At 53.5% G+C, this 20,540-nt stretch overlaps 1 protein-coding gene across 4 annotated transcripts in view; it reads right to left on the reverse strand.

The window, feature by feature from the left end:
* Abtb3 (ankyrin repeat and BTB domain containing 3) overlaps positions 1-20,540 on the reverse strand; it is a 252,579-nt gene that overhangs the window by 11,416 nt on the left and 220,623 nt on the right. For 3 of the 4 annotated variants that reach the window (XM_026397901.2, XM_026397929.2, XM_026397919.2), the window contains 6 exons: positions 19,262-19,363; positions 17,384-17,477; positions 17,121-17,256; positions 16,260-16,480; positions 14,609-14,787; positions 3,891-3,996 (listed from right to left, as the gene is read on the reverse strand). In XM_026397901.2, coding sequence (XP_026253686.2) covers positions 3,891-3,996; positions 14,609-14,787; positions 16,260-16,480; positions 17,121-17,256; positions 17,384-17,477; positions 19,262-19,363 — 838 coding nt within the window. The remainder of the gene's footprint in view (positions 1-3,890; positions 3,997-14,608; positions 14,788-16,259; positions 16,481-17,120; positions 17,257-17,383; positions 17,478-19,261; positions 19,364-20,540) is intronic. The other variant, XM_026397911.2, reaches the window with a different exon arrangement.

The following is a 20,540-nucleotide window of genomic DNA, read 5'->3' on the forward strand; positions in this document are numbered from 1 at the left end:
AGCTCTTGGTGTGCCTGGCCCTATGCAAACTGGCAGAGTCCACATCGACGCCACGTGCAGCTGGGCTGCTGAGCACGCAGAGCGTACGATGACCTGTGCAAGCCAGTGACACGTGGGGAAGTCAGGACTGGAACTCGGCACTCTGATCCGATGGCCTCGTCAAACACAAGGATCCCCCAGTTCAACTGTCCCTGAGCCATGCAGACCCGAGTCTCCTGCAGGTGCCAGTCTGTCCTCAGCCCAGCACTGTGTCTAGTTGGGGATCTGGAACTCCCCTGCCCCCCAGTCTCTGAGTCAGTCCCCTAGCAGGTGAGACTAAGGTGACCCTAACCTCTAGAGGGGTTGCAGTAGGTCACCCCCTAATAGCTGGCTGAATGGCAGCACCCCAAGGCCGACCTTGAAGATTTTTTTTGGGACGGCTGTGCCCAGTTCCCCAGTCTGAACAGCCACCACGTTCCCCACTCCCCTAAGAAAAGATTCTCCCTGCAACATGTGGCTCTGGTCCCTAAGAATGGCACCAGTAGTTACCTAAACCAGGGACCCCAAGGCAACAGGACAGCTTCCTCTCTCAGGGCCACCCACAACCCCCCCAAACAGCTGCCGTGCTCCCCCAAGCGTTCCGAATCCCCGTCTCCCTCCATCCTCTCCACCCCACCGTCCTGGGCCATGTCACCGTCCTCTCTCCAGCCCCGCCCCGCCTGGCTCTTCCCCACTGGGTCAGCACAGACCGCCCACCAAGCCTGACTCCCCCGCTCCTCCCGCTGAGCCAGTGTCCCCCCTGTTGGGGCCTCCCGTCAGGAAAGCAGATCCCTGTCTGTCCCTGTCATACTGACTTCAGGAAGAGCGTGACTCTGAAGCCAGAGTCTCGGCTGCGTGTCCTTGGCTGGGTTATAGTCTACCCGTGCCTCAGTTTCCCCCTCCATAAAGTGGGAACGGTAATGCTCGAGACAGGCCAAGATCCCAGGACAGGAGTGAGGATGAAATGCATCAACTGAGCCGAATGGCCGTCGGTGGTGGGTCCACACACAGGACCGTTCCAGTAGAGGCTCAGTATCTTCTGCATGAATGAAACATGACGGGGACCCTCTTTCTTCTAGAAGCAGTGCTGAGGACGTCAGGCCCTTCCTAGCCAGGACCCTGCTTGTCACTGATGTGCCTTCCCCAGGGCTTACAGAGCTGTCCTGGAAGGAAGCTGGCCGCCTCCCTGGGCTGGCTGAGGCTGTCCCAGGTGGTGGAGGACAGGGACCAGGCCCCTGTATTCCTGACCCCTCAGCAGTTGGTCCCCGGCTGGTGTGCCGGGGCCCTGCCTTGGTGCCGCTGTGCCAGGCTCCCTGCCTCCTGGACAGAACACGCCTTCCTGCTGCTCTTCTCACTCAGACAGGAGCCCCCGGGGCCCTGTGCTGCCCCAGCTGGAGGTCCCCAGGGTGCCCGCTTGTTGGTCTCTGTGGGGACCTCTTCCCATGTGGGATAAAAGTTTTACTTTAGAAATATCAAAAAAGCATAAAAAAGTTGAAGTCAGCTATAATCCCACTTTCTTTTAATTTAAAAAAAAAGTCTCTCAAAATCTTGAAACCACCCCAGTAAAGGGAAGAGAAGCCCCAGGGAGGCCTCAGGTGACTGAACCTCATTCCTCCACTTGCTCTAGAGATGAGCGTGGAAGGCTGTTCTCCTGCTTCTCAGCGACCTGCGTCTGTCCGCTATGCATACCTATTGCTCATCTCCAACCAGCCCCAGACCTGTTCCCCAACTGGCGAGTCTCTCCTACCCCCAGCCCTCTTTACCGTTCTCTCCCAGAATCCACTGGGAGGGCTGGAAGACCCTGTGCCGCAGAAAACGGGGCCTGTGCTCCCACATTGGCCTCAGGCCCCACCACTCCCTGACGTCTTGCCCACGGAACCCATGTCACTCATTGATATCACCTGCCTGGGCTTGCAGCCAGGCCAGGGGAGACCCTTGTCACGGATCATTCCTACCTCTCCCTTAAGGTAGGTTTCTAAAGAATTAAAGCAACCTTTAATGACCCCAGCTTGCAATGCAGTCTCAAAGATGCAAACCACTCCAGAATCACATTTCCTTTGTTAATGATTCTAAGATGCCCCCTTTTCCCCCCTTATTGTGAGTGCTGAGCCTCCTGGATCTGCCTTATTTTTTTTTTTTTTTTTCTTTTTCATTTGGTGCTAACCTTGGAATTCTAGTGCTTGGGCTGAAAACCAGGTGCTTTTCAGTGCTGGCAAGAGAAATCTCTGCAGATTTGGAAGAAAACATCCCCCCCCCATGGCCACAGGAAAGCAGATTTTATGCCATGCCACTGATGTGACCCTTGCAAATGCTGGCCCCAATGAGGACACCTTATAAGGCATAAGACATTGTTCCCATGTCCTGGGAATGTGACCCTTAGTGTCTAACATCTGTTCACTCAATTGATCTTTACAAGTTGTTGTCCTGGTAATATTTGATCAGCACCTGTTTTCTGCCACTCCGGTACACCATGGCCACTCTGGTACACCCCAGTTTTCTCACATGCACAGACGTAAAGATAAATAGAAACCTTTGATTCAGTTGTTCGATTTTTCTTTTTTGCAAAAAGTTGTGTCTCGTTTACCTTTAGCAAGTTATTCACGACAGGAATGAAAATACTTTGGAACAGTTCCATGAACTCAGCCTTTTCACAACTTTCACAGGCTCACGCCCTGGCCAATGAGTGGTTTAGTTACAGGGGAGAATTTTCAGATGCTCCCATCTCTCAAATGTCCCCTCCTGGCCTCAGGAAAAGGACGCGGGGTAGGAAAGTTCCCAGCATCTACAGGAAAGGGAATCCTTTCTCTTTAATATTTTATAGATCCCAGGCAAGTAAGGGGACAATCCCTTACAAAAGTAGCTTCAGGTTTCAGGCCTTGAAGCACGGAGTGTTTTTCTGCCTTCCCCCGCAGGCCGCAGCAGCCCCGGGTCCTCTGATTGAGCCCAGTGCCTGGTGGACGGTTTTCTCCTATCAATTCTCAGAAGCTGGCTCTGCACAATGGTGGAGTGACGGCTTTGGGCGGAGCTGGCTTCAAGTTCCAGCCGTAATGTGGGCTGGGTCACCTCGAGGGCCTGAGGGTTCCTATAGACAGAGGAGGTCAGGTGCAGGCTCAAGCTGGCCAGTGCAGTGACCAGGGAGTGACTTTCGTGGATTCTGGAGCGTGCAGCCCCCTCAACTCAGTGTCTTTAGGGGTGTGTGAGGTGGAGGGGGCCGTTTCTCGCTCCTCTGCCCTACGGAGGATTTCTAGTGGACACAGCGGCTCATCAGTGTCCCCTGCTCCTTCCTCCCAAGGGAAGAGGAGGGTCTTAGAGGACTTGGAGTTTGGGGGACAGAGTCACCACATGCAGCGTGGCCTCTATCACAGCCTACTGTGCGGGGGACATGTGTGGATCAGGAGACCTCGGCTGTCCCCACGTCTGTGACCAGGGGAGAAAAGTCTACCTGTTGAAGGCCAGGCCCTGGGAAGTCTCCTTGACCACATTCCCAAGGGAGATTCTCCAGAGAGATGCCTGATGGGGGGTCGATCCCATCTCCATCCGCCTGACTCTCCGTCTATCTCATTTGCCCTGGAAACACCTCTCACCCCCATTTTTTTTTTTTGGTCAGGGATTGAACCCAGAGGTGCTTCACCACTGAGCCACATCCCCAGCCCTTTTTAATATTTTATTTAGAGACGGGATCTCACTGAGTTGCTTAGCGCCTTGCTGAGTTACTGAGGCTGGCTTTGAACTTGCCATCCTCCTGCCTCGGCCTCCTGAGCCTCTGGGATTAGAGGCGTGCGCCACCGTGTCCTTTATTCTCATCACGGTGTTTGCTCCCTGTCCCTGCATTACAGAGGAGCAGCCCAGGCGGGCCTCAGGGTGCTGCTCACCCAAGCGCGAGGTCTGCTTCCGTTTGATCTCCGTCAGCTTGGGGATGGGGTATGGCCCGTAGCAGTGGGTGAAGATGACACAGAGCTGCTGGCTGATCACTTCATTCTGTGGAGAGAGAGGAGCTGCATTACGGGGGGCTGTGACCACAGGAGTGTGTCCCCAGCTGAGAGGAGCCTGCACCTGGCAGGTTCCACGAGAAATCCCCTGGAGAGTGGGCACAGGCTCTGTGTGTCTCCTATTTCTAGTGAGTTCTCTGCTGCAAGCTTGGGAAGTTTTAGTGAAATTCCTCGCTCTTGCCATGATCGTCTATTATCCCCGGGAAAGCAGGGGTCTGTAGTTCAGAGAACAGAAAATAAGTTTTTGATCTCGAATCCACCTCTACAATCAATCTTAAATTCTGGAAGCCGCGAATTGGCCCAAGTAACGGGAAGCCCCCTGGGTTCTCTCCAGGAACACGGCCAATGTTCCTGAGTCTTGCTTCCTCGTGGGCTAGATTCTGGGGGCTGAAGCATTCCCAGGTCTGGGAGGAAGCATTCAAATCACATCCTAAAATAAAGCAAAAGCGCGGGGGTCAGTTCTGTGATCCCGAATTCCAGCCGCCCCTGAGGGCTCAGGGCTTGGCGGCTTTGTGACCCCCTGGGCCCTCGCGGTTTGCCTCTTCCCACTTGGAGCCTTTGTGTTCATCCTTGTCCCTCGACCTGCAGCTTGCAGGAGGCCAGAGGGACTCACAGCGGTGAGCTGCTTTTTATTGGGCAAAGGAGGGTGAAAGGAAGGGGTGGAAATAGCGGTTAGAAAAATATTCACGGTTTCTATGGTTTGGATAAGTGTCTCCCAAAGGCCTGTGTGTTAAAGTGTCATGGTCCCCAGCCATGACACCAGTGGGAGGTGATGGGTGAGTAAGCCCCTTCTGAGATGGGACTTAAACGGGGGGGGGGGTTCTTAGGTCATTGAGGATGCTCCCCCAAGGGGGGTGATGGGGGCTTGGTCTCTTCTGCTCTCTCCCTCTTTGCTCCCCAGCTGCCAGGAGGTGAGCAGCTTTCTCCGTTACGGGCTCCTGCCGTGAGGAGCTGCCTCGCCACAGGCCTAGACGGAATGGGGCCCACTGACGCAGGGCCTGGAACCTCTGAAACTGTGAGTCAAATAAACCTTCCCTCTTTTGAATCAATTGTTTCAGGTATTTTGTTACAGTAACAAAAACCTGACAAACAACAACATATTAAATAAGAAAAGTGGTTACAACACAGTTTGTACCATGTTTTCTTTTCTTTCTTTTCTCTTTTCTGGAGGGGGATATAAAACACCCAAAAAGGCTTAGAGGAATAGAGCCGTCGCCTTTGGGGGAGATTATGATTGTTTCCTTTCTTTTTATTGGTATGACAGATGAATATTGCTTTTGTAATAAAATACAATAAATAACATTTTGGATTTTAAAAGATGGTCTCGGGACCACTAGCGATGTCAGGGATTCAAGCTATTCTTGGATCTAATTCATGGTGCTCCCAAGACAAAAGGATACAAAGGAAAGAAAATCCTGACTCTTCAGTTAAAGCGGCTAGCCTGCAGAAGGCACCATGTCACCTCAATGTGAGTCACAGAGGTATAATTATAGAGGAAGGAAAAAGAAACTGCTTCCAAGGAGGATGCCTTAAAACCAAAGGATTTCTGGCGCTCCGCTCACTCAACACTCAAAGCAGTGGCAGCCTGCCTCGTGGCTGAATGCACTGGGTCTCACAGTGTGGTCCCTGGACCAGCAGCATTAACATCAGCCGAAAGTTTGTAGCATTATAAATTTCTGGATCTCACCCCAGACCTTCTGGCTCAAGAGTGGGGTCCAAAGAGCTGTATGATCCATATTTTCTGGTGCTGCTGAAGCTCCCATAAGTTTGAGAACCATGGGTTTCCCGTGCTGCAGTTCTCTCTGCAGTCTGACCTGCGCTGGGGGCTGACAAAAGGGTTTATCTGGCCCGAATCCTTGTTGTTCACCGTGTGCTACTAGAGCAGCCTCGGTGGCATCTGAGAGAATCCACATTTTAACACTCCATATGGGACCCCATGCCCAGGCGTGGAGTGGCACTTCAGCAGGCAGAATTATGGCCGCCATGGGAGAGAGTGCTGTGATCCCTGGCACTGAGTACCATGAGCCGCCCCTCACCCATGAAGAGGTCCCCACACAGGCAATAGGGACCGCGCAGGGTGATTAAAGCTGCTGCCTTGGTCTGTGAAGCTATAACAAAACACCTCAAGCTGGGTACTCCTGACAACAAAAAAAAAATTATTTCTTGCAGTTCTAGAAGCCGAAAAACAACAAAAAAAAAATTATTTCTTGCAGTTCTAGAAGCCGAAAAGTCAACGTGAGGGCAGATTCACTGTGGGGTGAGGGCCCTCTGGCATTCTCCTGTGGTGGAAGGGGTGGGACATCTCTCTGGGGCCTCTTTCATCAGGGCACTTATATCCCAATCAGCTGCCAAAGGCAGTCCTTCTCGGTATCATCATCTTGAGGGTTCGGGGGTCAACATGGGAACTTGGGGGAAGCACAGCATTCAGACCGCAGCCGTGACAGACAGGTACCCTTAAAACAGGGGCAGTATCCTGGCCTCTCTGGGTGAGCCCAGTGTAACCACAGGAGCCCTTAAAAATCCGGGCAGAAGAGGACCCAGCGGGGTGGGGACAAGAGGGAGTCCCAGGGCTCTGTTCTGTTGCTGGCGTCAGGTGGAGGGGCCACAGGGCAGCCTGAAAGGGGGGCAGGCACCACTCTAGGAGGACAGGGGACCCCAGCCAGAAGCCACAAGGAGACGGACCACAGTCTCACAACCACAAGGAGCGTAGTGAGCGGGGAAGCAGTTCTTCCCCGAAGTCTCCGAAAGGAAACACGGTCCTGGGAACACCTTGGTCTTGCCCTTGAGACCCTAAGAAGAGAAGTCACACTGTCCCCAGACTTCTGATCCACAGAAACCACCAGGTAACACACAGCTGTGGTCTTGGCCCCTAAGATCAGGAATACCCCTGGTCTAAGTTCACATCAGGAGGACCACATTTCCTCACCTCTGAGACCCCAGAGGGCCAGACACATGGAGGATGCTAGAGGAGTGCTTGCTGGTTAGGACGACCACAGGACCTGTTGTCTGCAGACGTGCGTTGTCTGCAGACCATGTGACCGCTGTCCCTGGGAGGCACCTTTACCCCACTGGGAGGGAAGTCATGGAAATGCATTTCTGAGACTGGTGGCCCGAGCAGCGGTGGCTCCTGCCGGGAGGGTCTGTGTGTGCGGTTTTGATGGTGATTGGATTTGACAGGTACTTACTGAGCATCCGAGGTCTCTCACACCACGGAAGGAGTGTACTAGGGCCCCCAAGGCAGGCCCTCCTGTCCCTGGAACTCCCAACCTGACCTCTCTCTCTGACCTCAAGATGGATTGTGTCACCTGAGGAAGTAACTTGGAGGGGTGGCCACGTTTGTCCCAAATGGATGACCTTCAGACATTTCAGTTGGAGAGGTGTAGCTCGCTCCTGTTCAAACAAGGGCTGCACACGCTGACTTCATCCCAAGAGTACAGTAGGGCAGTAGATCCACAGAACAGGAACCCACAAACACTACCCAACCACTGAGAAAGGGCAGCATCAAAGGCCATAATGCCTACTGAGGGGCTGTGCCCCCCACAGGATGCCATGACAATGGCGCTGTGTCTCTGGGTGCCCCCACCCCAATCCAAACTTCAGTCTAAACTTGAGAAAAAACTTTGGATGTATTTTACTGGAGGGTCAGCCTACAGGATGCTGTACTGATACTCAAAACTGTCAGGCCGGGGTGATGCACGCGTATAATCCCAGCAGCTTGGGAGGCTGAGGCAGGAGGATCTCAAGTTCAAAGCCAGCCTCAGCAACTTAGTGAGGCCCTAAGCAACTTAGTGAGGCCCTGTCTCAAAATTAAAAAAAAATAAAATAAAAGGCTGGGGGTGTGACTCAGTGGATAACACACCTCAGTTCAATCCCTGGTACCAAAAACAACAACAAAAGCATCAAAAGCAAGAAGAGTCTAAAAAACCATCTCAGTCCAGAGAAACCTAATGAGACGTGACAACCTACTGCACGGTGGTGACCGGGATGGGATCCTGGAGCCGGAAAAGACACTGGGCAAAAATCAAGGAGGTCTGAGTACAGTTTGGAATTAGTTAGTAATAATGTACCGGTGTTAAATCATTAATTATAACCAATGGGCCATGTTAATGTGAGCTGTTCATCACAGGAGAAGTGGGGGGAGGGTCCACCGGAACTCTGCACCATCTTATCAATTTTCCTGTAAATCTAAAACTTTTATAAAAAACGAAGTCTCTTGAGGACATCTGAGGACAGGGGATATTGATAGAACTTGAGGTTCAGCAGAGACAGGGAAAGAGGGAGGGCCGAGGCCAGGGTGAACCCCAGCAGTTCCTGGGCTCTTTCCATTCATCCCCAAAGGTTTAAGGAACGTGAGCTCTGCCCAGCTATGATCCATCCATCCGTCCGTCCATCCGTCCACCTATCCTTCAACTATTTCTGAGCACCTACTAAGTGACAGGCCCTGGACACTGCTGTTCCCACTGTGCCCTGGAGTCACTGGGGTTGGTGGAGGTGTCTGCTCCAGGTCCTTTCCACACTCCGTCTCCAGGCCGTGGGACCAGAGGTGGAATTTGCTCTGGTTGCTGGGCACCCCAAATGGATGAGGGCTCAGGAGGGCTCCTCTGGGCATGAGCGGGTGGCCATCCGGTGTATCAGGGCACCGCTGTGCAGACATGGCCAGGCTAAGCTCTGGACCTGACCCTGCAGATGGCAGAAAGGAACGAGCCCAGCTTGAGGTCACTCTCCTCTGGAGACAGGCATGTGGAGGTGGCTGTGTTGGGACAGACGCCTGCCTGCCTGCATTCTCCTCTGAGTGGCACCTGCGAGCACAGTGATTTCAGGCCAGACGCTCCCTGAGGCAGAATCTCAGAGGCAGCATCCGGCCTTTGCAGACAGGGTTCAGTGTTGGAGGCCAAGACGGGCCCTGCCCTGGGGCAGGGTGGCAGGTGGGTCTGGCCAGGCCCAAGGACCCAGCAGCTGGTTGGTAGTTGCTATGGGCATGCTGATGGGTACCTGCCACTCAGATCTCGTGTGAATTGCTGGGTGGGTGCCTGGGGTAAACCTGGGTCCTAGGACTCGGAAGCATGCAGCCCGGTGGAAACTGAAGGGGGATGACGAATTCTTAACCCATGTTACCATGGTGACCTCCCGTGGACCTGGGGCTCCTCCCACTTTCTCCTTGACCCTTCACTCTTTTTCTGTCAAGATGCAGCAACACATTTCTTTCAAAAGGAGCACCAGGATTAATCCTGAAGGTCCTCTGTTGAGGCTCAAGCTGGGGCTCTGAGGTGGTACAAACACAGACAGTGGCCATGTGGGGCCGGGTCCCCTCCTGGCTCCTCACTCACTAGCTCTGTGACCTTGCAGAAGTCACTCAGCAGCTCTGGGTCTTGGTGTTCTCTTCCATGGTGGATCCAAAATACCTGTTCATGAGGTCGTTATGAGGGCTAAGTGAATTAACTCATCACAGAGCACCGTTGGAAGGAACCAAAGAAAGCGCTGAGGTCTGACCGGTTTTTAACCCCTAAGACAGCAGTTTCTCACAGTTGAACCTAATCCCAATTTTTTTAAGGTTTTAAAATGTCACAAAATGAATGGTAGATTTTAGGAGGGGGGAAAAACACCCCCAACCTCAACTCATTAAATGGACACATCCATTGAAAGACCCAGTTCAAACTGTGAAATGCTAAAACGTGAAAAGGGCCGTGTTTCAGAATCAAGGGAGTATGCAGTGACGGCTCCTTCCTGGGGACACTGACAGCGATTCATCCGTGCAGGCGCACACCGGGCTACCTTTGCACAGCTGCCCACCCGTGCTGCACACCTGGGAAAGAGCAGGAAGCAGCGAGCCCCAGGGTGCCACCGAGCCCCTGCAGGGGGGCAGAGGCACATTTACTTGGATAGGCACCTTCTGTTCAGGCAGGTGAGGAAAGCTCTCTATTTGTGGTACTAATATAATGTTTCCTTTTAAAAGACATTTAAGGGAAAGTAAGTTGATCTCGTTTAAAAGACCACTTCAATCATCAATGGTGTGATGATCTCATCTACTTAGGGCTTCCTATATACTTTGTCCAGCGCTGGGCAAAGTCCTGACAGCGGGGTACAGATGACTGGTCTGGGGATGCCTCGGGCTAGAGGATTTCCAAGGCTCTTTCCAATGCAGACTTCCTGGGTCTGTGGCTTCAGCAGACTTGAAATGACCTTGGGATGACCAGTTTCCATGGCTGCAAACCAGTGTCTGCTTTTGTTACTGAAGAGGATGAAGCTGTCATTCCACAGTGAGCTGTGTGCACTGCAGACAAAACCCCAAAAGGGAGCAAAGGGGTGAGCTCTCAGTGGAGAGCATGAGCTTTGGGTCCAGGCTGCCTGAGTCAGGATCCTGGCTCTGCTGGGTGGGTGCTCCTGCCGAGCTCCAGGTCTGTGACTTCTGAAATAGGGATCATAATAATAAACCCAGATTCCTCACAGGGTCCTTTTGAGGAGTGGGTGAGGAAGCAGTGCCTAGAACAGAGTTGAAGCAGAACTGTGATTCAAATTAAGCCTCTTTCCTTTATAAATTATCCTGACTCAGGCATTCTGTTATAGCAACAGAAAACAGACCTAAGACACAAGTAAAACTGAAACTCCTGGATGTTACATATGAAAGAATCCTAAGACTCAGAAGTGGAGGGAAGAAGGAAGACCACCTAGGGATCTTGGGACCGGAGGGGGTAACACAATGACGAGGTTCCCAGAATTCCTTTTTGCCACAGAGGTCCTATTCTTGATGTTGAAGAAGTGGCCACTCAGAAATGCCAATGGGCACAGAACAAGAAAGCCTCAACCAAAGCCTACCCAGAGGGGCCACCTACCCAGACGGGAAACTTCTAGACGGCAGCTGCTCAACTCTTGCCAGACACAACAGGAAAAACCAGGGTTCCACCTTTCCAACAGAAGTCAAGGAGGAGCCCAGAGGGCCATGCTCTCCAGGCTACAAGGAGGCACCTCCAAACCTCTACTGAGCTGGTGTCATGGAGGGTCGGGGGGAGCATGGACTCCACTCCCACCTGGAAGTAAGGAGGCAACCCTCCCACTTCCTGTTGGGGTGTGTCAGAAGAGACGGCGTGGGGAGCAAGAATGCCCCCCCCCCATCAATAAAAAGCTTCTTCCTTGGGTGTCACAGAGGCCGAGAGTGGGACCTGATTTCTACTGCACCTGGCAGCCACTGTTCCCCGCAGAGCAGTCAAGGAGCCAGCAAGAGCAGAAGCTCTACAGAAGATCCAGCGACTCAGCAAACGCCCTGGTTTTCACTGAAAATCACCCATAACATCCAGGACCGGGAAGGTGTCCAAGTGGATGAATGAAGATAATCCATCGGTGCCCACCTGGACCACAGGAGGAAAGAGGAGCTGCATACAGGTGGGAGGAAATATGTGCAGGCCAGAGAGCTGACAAAGGGCTAGGACCTCGGCTATGTAAAGAACTCTCCAAGTTCAACAGTGAAAAGCAAACCATTCCATCAGAACTCAGGCAGAACAGGTGGACAGGGAAGGAGTGTCCGCCTGGGGTGTGATGTGTAATACCACGTTTCACCAGCACGGGTGCCATGGACCATCCCCACCCGCAAAGGGCCATTCCTCCTGGAGGGACCCTGCTGCCCCACCTCTGGCTCCTCCAGTCTGAGACACCAGTATAGCTGCCAAGGAGCAGGCTCTGGTCTCCGTCTGGCAAAGGCCATTCCTTCTTCCTGTGTCCCAGCTGTAGCTGTCAAAGCTACTGGAGACCCCTCACCTCTTTCCACTGCATGGCCCACCCTACTTCCTTATTTCAGACGCTGAATTGTTATCTAGAGATCCCTGGGCCCTCTGGTCCTACACATCTATGCCCCCTTGGGGCCCCCAGCCTCTGCACACCAGTAGAAACTCCGGTAGCCTCATGTCCTCCGTGGGGACAATTCCAGTTATACCCTGAATGGCGCAGGGGCTGACCTGGACCTCTGACCATTGTTCTAGAATTATCTCTGCAGGAAAAAGAAATGCAGTCTGATTTTCAAGGGCTATAGGTGATAGGGCATCACCATGCATGAGCTGAGGGTAGTCTCTGTCCCAGGCTCCAGATTCTCATACGCATCTCAAATACTTCTTGAGAACTATTTCCTATCTAATGAGTTTTCCTGGTCAAACAAGCCCTGGTTCCAGGCAAAATGAAGTAGTAAGGTGGGTGCTGGCAGTCAGGACGTGGCTGGGTGGGGGTGAAGGGCTGCGGGACGCTAGGCGAGCTCTGCTTCTTGGTCTGCTTCTGATGACAGCGTGTTCACCTTGTGAAGACCGACTAGGCAGGTACCGCCTGGGAACGTTTCTGTGGGCTGTCATACCTCAAAGAGAAATTTCCTTTAAAACCCCACAGGTTGGGTTTTCTAAATACACAGGATGCCTCAGAAAATTCTGGAATGCCTACTATAGCCCGAGGCAAAGTTAAAAACAGAAAAGGCAAACAAACAAGCAGAAAACCCCAAGAGAACACAGGAAGGGGAGAGACCAGCTACACTTTCACCAGATGTTTTCTTGGGTAAGTGCAGGCGAAAGCCCTTTGATCCACTTATTTATTTTTGAGCTGGAGGAGGGGGAGGAGGAGTTTGGGCCTGAAATGCTGCCAGCGGGTTTTGCTCTTCAAGGACTCACCGAGGCTCATTATTCTAAGAGCTGAAGCACCTGCTCCCATTTGGGGACTCAGTGGGTCTGCACACCAAGCACAGATCCAGCCACAGGGGGCCCAGAGACGCTGGGCTAAGGACAGATGCTCACGAGAACAACTAAGGGGACTTGCTTGGACCCGAGGCCAGGAGCCCTGAGACCCTCTGGAAGCAGATGGGCTGCTGCTTCCTCACTGAGGAGACACCCCTGCTGCCTGCCCACGAGCCCTCCAGACTGTGGGCGCACACAGCCCATCAGCCCGGCCCAGGAGGGATCCCATGCCCCCTTCATTCACAGGTCAGTTTTCCTGGAGACTTCACAGGCTCCATTGTGGACCCCAGAGCTCCACGGAGCCAGTTTTGGGGCGAAGAGGTGAGAGGGCTGGCCCTGGAAGTTGACTGACAGAGCTCAATTCCAGCTGGGTCCAGCTGTGTAACCTTCTCCACGCCTCAGTTTCCCTGCCTGTTAATGGGGATAAGAATCGTATTTCCTTCAAAAGTCACTTGTGAGGGTTGAATGAGTTGATCCTCATAAAATGCCAAGAGTAGTGCTGGGCACATCGTCCAACAGAATATATGAATTCTAGTGTAAGGAATTCTAATTTGTGTCTTGAGATGGTTCATCGTAAAAGGGTTCTGAGGTCAGAGGAGTTTGGGAAACCTCCATTACCTTGGTGAAGCAGGATATTCAAGGCTCCGGGGAGAGGAATTTTCATAGGGCATTGCCATTCCCAGGGGAGGAGGAGAAATCAGGCCTGTACATAGGTCGGCCTTCAATCCTGGCTGGGCCTGGGCTGCACTGGAGTGTTCCGTATTTTGGTCTTTATGGCTTTTGGGAAATCCTGGAGGTGCCGCCTCCCCTGGAGAGCCCATCTTTATGGGACCGACACTTGGGGGTGATTCAAAGGGCACTAGGGTATAGACTCATTTTACATTCATCTGAGCAGGTTTGTACAAATATTGTCCCCATTTACAGATTGGGAAACTGAGGCAGAAAGAAAGATGTACCTTGAGTAGGGTCAGAAGGCTAGTAAAGAGCACAGCTGGGATTTGAACCCCTCACGTTTGGCTCCAGGGTCCATGACCCCAACCACTGTGCTATACTGGCCCTGTGCTCACTGATAAGCCCTGGGGGCATGGGATGGTGGATGCCACACTCCTCAGAGCCTTGTAGGCAGAGTGGCCCTCCCTGGTGCTTCCCATGGTCACAGTGCTTTGCCTTAGGCCCATTGACCTTTCCAGGCTGCTCATTCCTTACAGTTCCCATCAACACACAGGACAGGGCCACACAGCCCCCTGCCATGGACTGCAGTGTCTACCTGGCATTGCCAAACCCAGGACCAAAGACAGATTTCTAAGTCAGGCCCAAGAGCCTGACTGATGTGCGGGAGCGGGCACAGCATTTCGTGGCTGCTGGGAGTGGAGAGAGGTTTCCAGGCAGGCTCCTCTGGCTCTGTCCACCTGAAGACCTTCCCCCAGGGCCTGACTTCTGGAAACCGCAGGTTCTGCACTCTGTTTTCCAGGGAGCTCGCCCACTGCCCTCTTCCTGCTTGATTCCTGTTGTCCATGCAGGCCTGGTGCCAGGACAGTACCTTAGGGAAGTCACCCTCCTCCCCTTCTGTCCACACTCACACCTTTCTGTGCAAATTGAACCATTTTCCAAACTTGCCCATATGCTGTTGTAGATGTCGTCCCCAGCTTTAGAGCAAAGTCCTTGAGTTAGAAGACATCACACTGGCCCACAGGCCCAGGTGCCTTGGGATGTAACAGACGTTCAGCAAAACAGCTGCTTCCCAAACAATCACACATGTAGCACAGCCAGGTGGAGGCACCTGTGACACAAGTGGCCTTGGCCGCAGCTGTCCTGCCAAAGGGCAGTGTCAGGCTAAGGGGCCACTGAGACCTGGGATCTGAAATCTGGCCTGGCTTTCTGCGGCAAGCACCACCGTACCTTGCTGGCTTTCAGGATCTCAAACATCAGGGGTAGGCCTTGGGTCACCAGCTCCTCCGTGTACTCCTCCTCCTGAATGGTCTTGAACTCCTTCAGCAAGCACTGGATGAGAGGCCTGCGGTGCTGCTGGAAGGCGATCCGCAGAGACTCCAGCCACGTGTGCAGAGTCCACGGGACGCCTGGAAGGGGAAGAGGAGCGGGAGGTGGGGAGGGGAAGGGGAGGAAGAAGACAACCAGAGGAGGAGGTCCGTTTTTATCTGGAAGTCGGCCTTTTCCCAATCGTGAGACCAAGGTGCTGACAACCCACGAGCAGAGCCAGGACTTGCCAAAATTGAAACCGAAGGCCTTATCTCCACAGCTCGGATCTCTGCACTACGAATGTGCACCACAGGGCTGCACTGCACAACGCGTGACCGTTGTGTGGGACACTGGAATTGTCACACACACACACAGAGTGCCCAGTGCACTTGAGGGCTGAGTTCAGAGGCTCCCGTCCTGGCTACTTCCTGGGAGAGAGGGGCAGGGAGGGGACAGTCTGGTGCTGGATTAGGTGACACTGCAATGCCCAGATGAGACCTGCCGAAACCCTCCAGTGGCTTCACTGTCTGCCACACCGGACAGCGTGGGGAGTCACATCTGAGCAAGAACAGCTGCAGGACACCGCTGCAGGTCCCCTGGGCGAGACATTTCCGTCTGCAGCAGGAGGCCTTCCGCCTCTAAAGGCAGCCTTCCTAGCAGCTGATTTGCTCCTTCCCCTCGTGGAGAGGCAGAGACGAGGGAAGGGGAACACGTCTCACCCTGTTCACAACAGGACAACCATCAGATCCTCTGAGCTTTGTAATCGAGCAAAATAGGTCCTCGAGCAAAGACAGAAATGTCCCACATGCCGAATGGCCATGCTCCTGAGAGAGGCCAGGATGGCCACCCAGAGACCTGCCTTCAGCCCTCAGCTGTGAGAAAGGCCACATCTTGCACTTAGGGACCCACTGGCAGATCCCTTCAGGGCTCACAGGCCCTAATGCTAAGCTGGCTTCCCTCCCCACTGCACGAGAAGATGGCTCGGGTGGCTCACTCTAGGAAGAGCTGCCCCGGCTTCCCTGAGGGTGGCCTCAGCCCCTGAAGCTCCGTGGAAGAAGTCCCGACAGGAAAGGGTGCCCTGGCCCTGCCGGCCGCTTCATGGCCCTAAGGCAGCCTATCCTCAGCCCCTGGAACCACCTGGGGTGATTGTTAAACATAGAGATTTCCGGCCTTGATCCAAACAGACCCTCAACAGCAGAGCCTTGGGTGTCGGGCCTGGCAATCTGCATTCAGACAAGCTCCCCAGGTGATCTGAGTCCCTGACCCCGAGTCCAGAGCTGGGGATCAGGGCAGGATGACCTGAGGAGGGGTCTTCAGAGAGGCAAGGTGTTGCCGTCTATGGGGACCGTGTGGGCATCTCGACTGGGAGTGTTCAACCAGCGAAGGGGACGTTCCTGTGTCCCCTGGGTGTGTGTGTGCGTGTGTGTATGTGTGTGTGTGCGTGTGTATGTGTGTGTGTGTGCATGTGTGTGTGTGTGTGTGTATGAGAGACAGAGAGAGACAGAACTCGAGGGAGAGAGACCTAGAGTGGGGCCGCAGCGCCGTGCCCAGCAGTGGGAAGTGCCCGACTGACCTATGCTCCTGATATCAATTGTGACATCCACGTAGCCATGCTCAGCGCTGTGATACATGGCCTCCCTCAGGGCCCTCAGTTTGGCCTTGCTGTTGCGGCTGGCACACAGGGGGGGCGGGGCTGACTCTGCCAGGTCAGTGCCCTCGGCCAGAATCTCCTCCAGGGACAGGATATCGCTCTTCTCCTTCTCTGGCTGAGCGAGCAGTTTGCGGAACACATTCCTGTCAATCATAAACCCAGAGAGGAAGACACTCAGAGAGGGAAATGGCTGGGGCGGAGGCGCGGTGGGGAGTGGAAGGCCGCTCACTCTGGCCCAGGGAACGATGTTTTGGGGACGGAGGAGGGGATGGGACATGACCATCCTTGTTTCCTGGGAGGACAGCTTGGAGTTAAGAAACATCTAGAAGGCTCTAGAACTCCATCCTCCTGATGGCTGGCCGGCCTTCCCTCCAGTGACTCTGGGGTCGTGTACAATAAAATCAGATGGAGATCCTGAAGGGAACCGAGAACAGAAGGAGGCAAAGAAGAGGGGTTCTGTTCTTTTTATATGGATTCTCGTCACTTCGTGACAGTTGACGTGATGTCCTCTGACCCAAACTGGCCAAGAGTGAGGTGTCTCTGTGGATGCAGCTGGTTGAGACTGAATACAGCAAGCCAGTCTGTGTGGATGTGACTCCGAGCCAGTTTTTAGCAGAAACCTGGCAGGAAAGGTCACTCTGGCCAGGCCTGGAGCCTAGACCACCTCCCCGCTGTGTCTGGGCTCCACATCCAAAGATAAAATGGGTCTGGGGTAGGCCTGGGAATCTGCATTTTTAACAAGCACCGCTCGGGACCTGGAGGCCTTGGCCCGTCCTAGCCTACCTGTGTCCATGAGCTGCGGCCTGGCTGAAAGAGTTCATATCCCCCTGGGGGGTTGTAGAAATTCCATTCCTGTACATGGTTCCTATCAGGGGATCCGCACCACGATCCAACAGCAAACTAACCAGCTCAAAATTTCCTGCAAGCCCAGAGAAGGGGGTTTCATAAGAGAATAAAGCAAAAAAAAAAAAAAAAAATCAGAGTCACAGGCACGTGGAGGGCCAGGGAGGTGCAGACCCCTGGCCCGGGTGAGAAGCGCGACGTACCTACTGCGGCTGCCAGCTGGAGTGGCGTCTCTGAGTAGTTCTCCTCACCGTGCTCCACCGAGCCTTCCACTTTGGCCCCGGCATCCAGGAGGAGCTGTGGAGGAAGAGCAGGAAGAGCGGCCATGGAGATGTTTCAAGGACGTGCGCCCTGAGGGGTCGTCTGAAGACTGGTGGAGACCAGTAAAGGTGCCAGTGCTCCTTCCCTCCCTCTGGGTCAGTGACTGTGCACAGACAGGGCCGGAGGACTGTACTTCAGAGGACCAGCAGGGGGTCTCTCGTGTCTTCTAGAACCTGAGGCTACCCAGTGTGCTCCCTGCACAGTGGCGTCAAGTTCACCTGGGGGCTCGTTAGAAAGACTGCCTGCTGGCCCACCCCAGACCCCCTGAACCAGAGTCTGCCCTTTAACAACATCTCCAGGGAATCGGGAGGTGCATTAAAGCTTCTGGAAGCACTAAGTCAGAAGTCCCTGGCACCGATGCTGGGGGGACTCCCTCATTAGGAGCCTCGGAGGACACTGGAGTGGCCTCTTATAGCCACAGACTCTCAGGAGTCCTGACTAATGTGGGGGACATTCTTGGTCAAGCAGGATGAGAGTCCCCCCAAGAACCCCCACAGATGGGCTTGAGGACAGGTTGGGAAATGCTAGGTTTCATAAGGTGGCAGAGTGAGCTTCCCGAAGGCTTGCCTCTCCATGACTCCATTCTGGGCATTCCCAAAGACATCTTAAGGGAGGCAGATTCTGCCCATGCGGGATTGTGTTCACAGTGAAGGTGCTGTTATCATCACTGGTGTAACGTGGGGACGGTATGCTCCATTTTGACAACCTGGCTAGCTCTGCCTGCACCTCCAGCCGCCTCAACAGGTGGCCTGAATTCTGTGAGGATCTGCTGGGCTCCCTATGTTTCCACTCCTGGTTTAAAGGCTTGGCTGCCTGTTAAAGGATGGCTTCTGTGTCCACTAGACCACCAACTGACTCCTTCTTTCTTGGGTCCCTCTACTAGGAGGGGAATGGGCAGAAGCCAGCTCTCAGGTGACACGTCACACACCCAGCCTCCTGAAACCTCACTCTGGATCTGTCCTAAGGATGCTCATGACCCAGGAAACAACAAAGGGATCCTGTGCCGCTTCGGCTTTGCTGAGCTGTCCCTGCAACCCTGTCCTCTGCTCTGCACAGAATTCAGAGCCAGGGGCCACAACACTAAAGGAGGCAAGTTCCTGCTGTCCTCAAAGCTCAGTGTTTACTATGGGGCCAGGTGTCACTGACCAGGAAGTTGATCTTTCTTTTCCAATAAAGTAAAGACCCAGATGAAAACCCAGAACGTGCTGGGAGTTCTATTCAGTGAACACCAACTCCTCAACAGCCATGAAAAGCACAGGTGGTGACATTTATATGCATGTCCCCATACTGGAGGCTGTTTCAGAACACACATGCCACAGCCCTACTCCAGACCTCCTCCTCCTGATCCTCAAGAAGGGGAAACATTCCTTTGGTGATCTGGATGATTCTTCCCACTGGTTGGAAAATACTAGACTCTATGAAACGCCAGAGTCACACCTCTGATCTCATGTTCACGTCATGACAAACAAAATGAGCAAATCCACAAAACAACAGTCGAGACCCCACCCCAGAGCGGCCAGGAAGAACTCTGCAGGCTTGCCGCTTGTGCGTGAGGCGCTGTGTGGTTACGTGGTCCCTTCATATTGGTTAAAGCTGGGCCAAACAGATCAAGACAGATGATGTATTTTTTCATGTGATATAAATATACGCTGCAGGTAATTGCCATTAACCAATATGAATCTCTCATGGAATATGCATGCTGGGAGAGGTTTAGATTTGCGTCACAGAGGAGAAAGGTCAGATGTGGAATCCATTAATACCTGAACTACAGGAATATGTCCATGCAACACAGCAAAAGTCAGAGCCGTCCAATGGCGGGTCTCAGGGTGGACGGATGGATATTTATGTGGAGTACTGACCACCTATAAACAAATCGAAGTTATTTTCAAAATGTGATCTTCACAATACTTAGGCTAGCAAGTCTGACCTATCTGTAACCTAAATGTAGGTTAGAGATGGATAAAGAAGACATCCTGGAGGGTGCTCTGGGAGGTACTGGCAGATGCTCCAAACACCTCCTACCAAGTGGGCATTGAACCTGCTTGTGTTTGTAGGAACAGAGGCTGGAGCAACCCCCCGAAGGCAGGGGACTGTTTTGGAGATTTTTATCCATGGGGCAGGGAGAAAATTTCTCCGTGGCTTTATACCCCCCGTGCCCAAAAGGACTCCTTCCCTCCTCCTCTGAGGGGCATGAAGGGCTGACTGCTGATCCCTGGGGAAGCATAATGACGCTGCTCTATTGAATGAGCAAGTTCCCTCGAGTGTCCCTTTCCTCTTTCTGCTTGAAGGGGGATGTTCTGAGGGCTGCAGGATGTCAGATAGCAAAGAAGCACCACCATGTTCCATCCGCACTTTCAAGAGGGATTCTCGGGGGGTAGCAACCCCCCTCCCCCTCCCCCCTAGTCCACTGGATGCTTTCACTCCAGGGAAGACGGTCACCCCTCTGAAGGAGGGGGCTTCACAGACTGCTCGCGCTCACCCCACGCTCTCCCCATTCCACCCTCCTGCTGGCTTCCAGTTGATAGGGACCCTGGAGTTACTGGGAGCGGGGGCACGCAGCTTTCCCTGGACACAATGCGAGTGGGCCGTCTGAGACAGATCTTTCGGGATGGGGGTCTCAATGTACCCCAGGCCAAGACACAGCAGGGAATCTGTGGGCGGGGTCCGGCACAATTCGCAATCACCTGTGCTTCTCATCCCCAGGGCTTCTGGGGCCACAAAGCCTCGATGCCTGCATTTCAGGTCACTGTGCTGGATGAAGACGCTGAGCGACTCACGGGATGGGCTGGAGGGGAGGAGCCCAGAACCCCACCAGGACCCAAAGCCCCCACAGTGTCTGCACGGTGCTTAGGACTCACCACGGGGATGGCAAATCTCCACATGAGAAACTTGTAAGATCCAAAACCACACTCGTTAATTTAAAAAATATATAGTGATGAGACTGAAGGGCATCTAAATTTGGACCAAACAGGTTTTGGAGAATTACAGCAAGATGATAGCAGCATACCCATCTCTCTGGTGTCTGAGACTGCCACTATC

The sequence above is a fragment of the Urocitellus parryii genome, chromosome 5 (genome assembly GCF_045843805.1).
Source record: "Urocitellus parryii isolate mUroPar1 chromosome 5, mUroPar1.hap1, whole genome shotgun sequence".
Taxonomy (NCBI): Eukaryota; Metazoa; Chordata; class Mammalia; order Rodentia; family Sciuridae; genus Urocitellus; species Urocitellus parryii.